Source organism: Ursus maritimus, unplaced genomic scaffold (assembly GCF_017311325.1).
Source record: "Ursus maritimus isolate PB19 unplaced genomic scaffold, ASM1731132v1 scaffold_1, whole genome shotgun sequence".
NCBI classification, from domain to species: Eukaryota; Metazoa; Chordata; class Mammalia; order Carnivora; family Ursidae; genus Ursus; species Ursus maritimus.
In genome coordinates, this window is record NW_024423343.1 from 98,428,599 (window position 1) to 98,434,571 (window position 5,973).

At 55.9% G+C, this 5,973-nt stretch overlaps 1 protein-coding gene across 1 annotated transcript in view; it reads left to right on the top strand.

Annotated features, from left to right (window-relative positions):
• TMEM37 (transmembrane protein 37) overlaps nt 1–4,765 on the top strand; it is a 5,749-nt gene extending 984 nt beyond the window's left edge. Inside the window, exon 2 of the mRNA XM_040645863.1 lies at nt 3,910–4,765. Coding sequence (XP_040501797.1) covers nt 3,910–4,482 — 573 coding nt within the window. The 3' untranslated portion in view covers nt 4,483–4,765. The remainder of the gene's footprint in view (nt 1–3,909) is intronic.
• The last annotated feature ends 1,208 nt before the right edge of the window (nt 4,766–5,973 follow it).

The following is a 5,973-nucleotide window of genomic DNA, read 5'->3' on the forward strand; positions in this document are numbered from 1 at the left end:
CCCCCCCCCACCCCGACACTGACTCTGGTAGGTGCTGTTCGCCCAGTTTATGGACAAAGTCACTGAAGCTCGGAGGTGAAGGAGCCAGCCCACGGCAGCCGGCTAAGCGACATAATCGAGATTCAAAGCAGGATTTCTTGGCTACGAATCCTACTTGCCCTTTCTACTTTTTACTAACAGGAGAAACCTTACCGCCGGTCACCCCCCAAACCCCATCTAGCCGGGACACAACCGCCGGGGCGGGGGCGGGGGGTAGGAGGGACGGTTTGCAGCGAGCCCCTCCTCTTTGTTCTGGATCAGAACCTTGGGTCTTGAAGGGGGAGCGTCCGGGACAGGCCCTGGGAAGAAGGGGCCCCGCAGTGAAATGGGTGGGACTGGGTGTGGTTTCTCCCCTCCTGAAGCCCCGCGGTCCAGCTGCGGAGAGGGCCTTGTAAACAAGGATTTAGAAGACGTGTGGGGAAGTGAGTGCTAAATTAAGAGGTGCAACATCGGCAGGCTGGATTAACGGGGCTGGGGCCTTGTGTGCGAGCCCGGAGCGGCCAGGGGCGGGAAGACTGGCAGCAGGTGAGGGACCTCGTTAGCGTAGGGAGAGGAGGGGGAGGGCTGTGGGGAGCGCGTGCGCGAGAGGAGCTCAAGCCCCGAGGCTCTGTCCGGAGGGTGGGGCGCGGCGCAGGCTGCCCTGCGGGGTGGGCGCTGTCCAGGTCTGCCACTAGTCGCTGCTGTTTAGGAGCCCCTTAAAGCCCAGCCAGGGGCTCTTCTAAGCTCTTGGGATAACTCATTCCAGCCCCACCCACAACCACTGGGAGGAAGATGCCGTGTCTTCCTTCGTAGGTGAGAAAACCCGGAGAAAGCGGCTGCCTGCGTGCTAGACGACAGCAAAAAGCAGACTGGCTGGGGCTGTGCAGGCCTGCTCTTTAGGAAGCTGGCCAAGAAATCTCTGGTTAATAATGATGGGGGCCTGACCTGGGCCTGCGCAGAGTGGGGAGAGGCTGGAGGGGAGTGTTGGGGATGTGAGGATGGAATAGTGAGCAGGGCCTCTGGGGTTGAGGGGAGCCGGTGGGGTCCTGGGATATAGAGGAAAAGAAGACCTTGGCATTGAACTCAGTGGCCCAGGAGTGCCGAGTGACCCTGTCCTAGATCATAGAAATCATTCGGGTTTAGAGATGGAAAAGAGAAACACATTTTTTCATGGAGGAAAAGAGATTAAAGTGCCTTGGCCAAGGTCCCACAGCTGGAGGCGGGCAGGGCAGGGGCAGGACTAGACAGCCTTGATTCCCTCTTGTCCACTGGCCCTCCCCTGACCGCACTGCTGCGAGCTGCTCTCCAGGAGAAGGTTTTAGGCTCTGGGTCACTGAAAGTCAGCAGAGCTGCGTGTGGTGCCGGGTGGTTAGGAATGAAGACCCCAATACGCGTTGATCCTGTTGCTCATATCATCAGTAGCCCCCCAAGCACCTTTACATACACCATCTCGTTTAACCCTTGGGAGTTTTCTTGGTGATCAGGGAGTTTAACGAAGCCCTGCGTTGAGGCGGGAGGGGGAAGAAATGAGCTGTCTTCTCTTTGATCCCAGTGTGATGTCTGAAGGGCTGGAGACTAAAGTCCAGTCCATGCCCAGGGCAGGTGGGGCTGAGCAGGGGACGGGACATACCTGTTCTCTAGTTTCTGGGTCCCATGTTTCGTCACTTAAGGCCTTGCATCTGGCACTCTCCCAGCCCAGGACCTTACCAAACAACTTCTAGGGGCCTCGTCACCTGGCCAGGTAACTTCATGACACCTGCTCTCCTGCAGGGGTCGCCAATTCCATTGTGTAGATGAGACACCAAGGGCCAAAGAGGTTCAGAAGGCACCCAAGGACAAAAGCCTTTAATGGTTTGTAGACACAGAGGTTTCAAGATTTCTTTAGTCTGTTTCTTAGCAGGAGAGCCTTTTTTTTTTTTCCCCCTGATGAAATCCAACACACACTCCTTAGGCTCCCAGTGTCTCCAGCAGGGAAGAAGGACCCACTGTGGTTGAAGTGCGGGAGCAGTCCTGGCTGGCCAGCTCAGTGGCCTCTACTCCCCCTGCTTCAGCACCTGGACGCCGCTTGGGAAGCAAGGGGTCACGATCTGAGAACCACAGCCGACTCCACTGGGGTGTTCTTTATAACACCCCAGGCTACCTTTGTCTGGGGATGTGAGTCGAGGCCCTGACCCCACCTCGGGCATCCCACTGCACTCCCTACTCCTTTCCCTCACCAGTAATACTGAGCCCCTAGCACAAAGGCCCGGTACTTGGAAGGCCCCCATCGGTATGTATTGGCTGAGTGCATCCCACGCCCTGCACATTATGTAATTGTCCAGGCAGCCAGTACAGGCTTTATTGTGATTTAGGTTGAGTGATCTTGGGGAAGTCATCTGACCTCTGCATGACATAGTTTCTCTCTTTACACACCCCCGGGGGAGCTCCTACTCTACCAACCTCACAGATTGGAGTAAAAGAGGGCCCTGCTTCAGCGAAGCGCTGAAAGCAAACCAGGTCCTTACTCCTGTGTCCCTCGGGGCTGGAACTGAGTGGTGTCTCTTGCTCAGGTTAGCAGTCGGCCTGATGTTCCTGCTGGGGTTCTGACGGCAGGAGTCTCCAGGAGCATGGCTATATAAGTCCAAGTCAAAAGGGAATGGGTAACTCGTGGTCAGAACAGTGAAGAAAACAGGGCGCCTGACAGGAGACCTGGTTTGGGTGTGGGGTTGGGGAGGCAGGAAAGATCTCTGTGAGGAAGCGACATTTCCACGGAAACACGAAGAATGGAAAAAAGGAGGTAGCCTGGAGAAGAGCCTTTTAGGCCGAGGGGCCAGTAGGTCTGAGGAAGAACATTCTAGGCTGGTCTTTGGGTGTGCAAAGAGTGCTGCTGTGTCCGAGCAAGGGGGGCGCAGGAAGAGTGTGCTGGGGGGTGAAGTGGGAGACGGAGGCAGGGTAGAGGTGCAGGGCTTGTGGGCAGTGGTAAGGAGTTTGACTCTTTGAATGAAGTATTTTTCCTTTTTTGCTTTCTAGTTGGGGATGGAGCCCTTGCCTGGCTGGTATCCCGGGGCTCTGAGATAAGGGACACCTCACTGGACACCTGGCCCAGTTCACCCGAAGAGAGGGTTGGGCTCACCCTTCAGGCCTGAAACTAGAGGCTGAAGGAGAGTCTGTAGTAGCCTATCTATGCCCAGAAGCTGCTAGACAGACATAACGATTGGCAAAATCTGGGTGGGGTTCAGGTTGAGGCTGAGCAAGACTGGAGGGCAAAGTGCAAACATCATTTTCAGTACCGAGGAAAACAGGGTAATAACATGAAGTCCGGTACGTGCAGAACCAGCTGGGTGGAGATGAGGGTAAAACTGAAGTGTACTGGAAAGTCCTGGGAGGGGGGAAGATAGCCTTGTATTAGCGTGCTAATAAAGAAAAATACTAATAATCTGGTGCCCAGATTCTTGCTTTGTGTACAAAGAAACCCAGGGGTACTGCAAGTTCAAGGTCACACCAGCCTGGCCTGACAAGTTTCCTGAATTCAGAACAGACTAGGACCTGCCAGCCTGCTGGTCAATAGAATTTGGATTTCTTATTCGTGAAGATCATTGAAGAAAGAAAGGTCAGGGAACCTTCCATGCCTGGTGAATAGTTGGGCAGTCGGTGCTTCTAGGTCTTCAGTCGAGGACAGGGAGCAGGTGGAATGGGGGGGGAAAGGCTCCCTCAGCAGGTGGGCCTGTGCTGAAAACCAAGGAGGAGTTAGGAAGGAAGCGACTTGCAAAGGTGGGCGTTCTGGGTCTCAGAGGAGACTGCTGCAGAAAATAAGGCTTGGGGAAGCTGGGGACAGGGACAAGGGTTTTCCCTGAAGAGGTTGGAGGGGTGGAGCAGGGCCCTCCCTGACATGCCCTCCGTGGTGTCTTCCAGGCCCAGAGGCTGCTGGCCCAGAGGAGGCCCCAGCGGCCCTTCTTGGAATCCTTCATCCGGGCCCTCATCATTGTGTGTGCTGCCCTGGCCTTGGTCCTCTCCTCCGTCTCCATCTGCGATGGCCACTGGCTGCTGGCTGAGGACCGCCTCTTCGGGCTCTGGCACTTCTGCACTTCCTCCAACCAGACGGGGACACACTGTCTCAGAGACCTGAGTTGGGCCCAAGTGCCTGGGCTGGCCGTGGGCATGGTCCTGGCCCGTAGCGTGGGTGCCTTGGCCGTGGTGGCCGCCATTTTGGGCCTAGAGCTCCTCATGGTGTCCCAGGTGTGTGAGGACCTCCACTCACGGCGCAAGTGGGCCATGGGCTCTGTGGTCCTCCTCATCTCCTTCGTCCTCTCCTCCGGGGGGCTCCTGAGTTTTGTGATTCTCCTCTGGAACCATGTCACGCTCACTGGCTTTACCCTGATGTTCTGGTGCGAGTTCACGGCCTCCTTCCTCTTCTTTCTCAATGCCATCAGTGGCCTTCACATCAACAGCATCACCCAGCCCTGGGGCCAACCAAGGAAATTTTAGGCCCCCCTCCTAAATCCGAGGACATCAGGTTCTACAAGCAAGTGTGGTCAAGATGGGACTTTTCCAACACGTGACCTCTGGTGGTGGGGGGGGACACAATGACCTTGAAACTGCTGCATCTCAGCCGATAACCTTTGAGTGGTTGGCCAGAAGCAGCTCAGCGGCCTTTGCAGCTGGCCTGCAGGGCCAGAGGCCACAAGGGTGGCTCAGTGCCACCAGCTGCACGGCTTAGCCAAGTTATTAGGATATTGATTTTAGGAGTAGTAATATGTTGTAAAACTCTTTTCTTGAATCCTTCTTCCCAGGATGGGAATAGATTTGGCGGCAGCGTGGGTAACGGGTGCCTGGGCTGGCTGCGCAGCAAAGCGCGGCTTGCTTTATTGGCTGTGCGCCAGGATAGGGACTGTAAGGTCCCTGGGGTCTCCTGGGGTTGCCCAGAGTGGATCATTCCTCCATGGAAGCATAGCCAGCCAGTGCCTTGGATTTTTCTTTCACCAGCTCAAAGGGCCTTTGGGCACATTTCCCTGCTCTAGCTTCGGTCATGCTAGGGACGCAGAATTCAGGATTCCCTCAGTTTCTTGCACATGCTGCGTTTTCAAACCATTTGACTCGATGTGAACCCTGCTCTTGGGGGGGGGGGGGCATAATCCTTGAATAACTGCAGCTTCCAGCAGCCGGCTGTCCTGTCTGTGGGAGTCCTGCCCCAGCCCTTCCAGCAAGCTTCCCATGACGCCTGCCAGCCTTCCAATACACAGTCCTCCCGAGGCAAGCGTGTGTGCGTGTCCAGCTTTGATAAGGGTCAAGATGGCCTCAGGTACCATTTTCGATCCTAGAGCACACTTCCAAAGAGCATGTATCTGGCCCTGCTGAACTCCAGGGGGTAAAGGGGCCTTGCTGGGCCTGGAGTAAGGATTAACAGCATCCTGGGGATGAGTGTAAGTGAAGGGGACCAGGCACCAGTGGAGATTTCCATCCTGGCCAGCAGATGTGCCTTTCTGGGTAACTAGCTGCCCCCTTTCCAGTGCCTCTTCTGACCCAGAGCTGGGGTTTTTGCCCTCAGCCATTTATTCCACACGAGTGCCTTTTCTCCTCACTGGGTCCACTCTGGCTGCTGCTCCCGGCGCGGGTTTTTGGTCTCTGCCCCACCCTGATCACTGCAGGTTCCCCCTCCTGGGCTGGGCAGGGTGCTTCTATCTCTCTCTTGTGGGTTTTACAAAACTTGGACTCCAGAACGTAGATGGAGTCCATGGAGATCACTGAAGAAAGGTGTCATGGGCCAATCTGTTTTTCAGAGAGCAGAGCTCATCAACCAGACACGCTGGGTTCTCAGCCCTGGGAAATAAGCACCTGACCTTTCATTCCAGGAGCCATTCACCTGGGGCGAGGGGTGACCTCATTGTTTCTGCAGTGGGGAGGAGTAGAGGTGGGAAACCAGGGCCCAGAGGGGGACAGCATTTGTCCAGGGTCACCCACCAGCAAGATGCCTTTTCT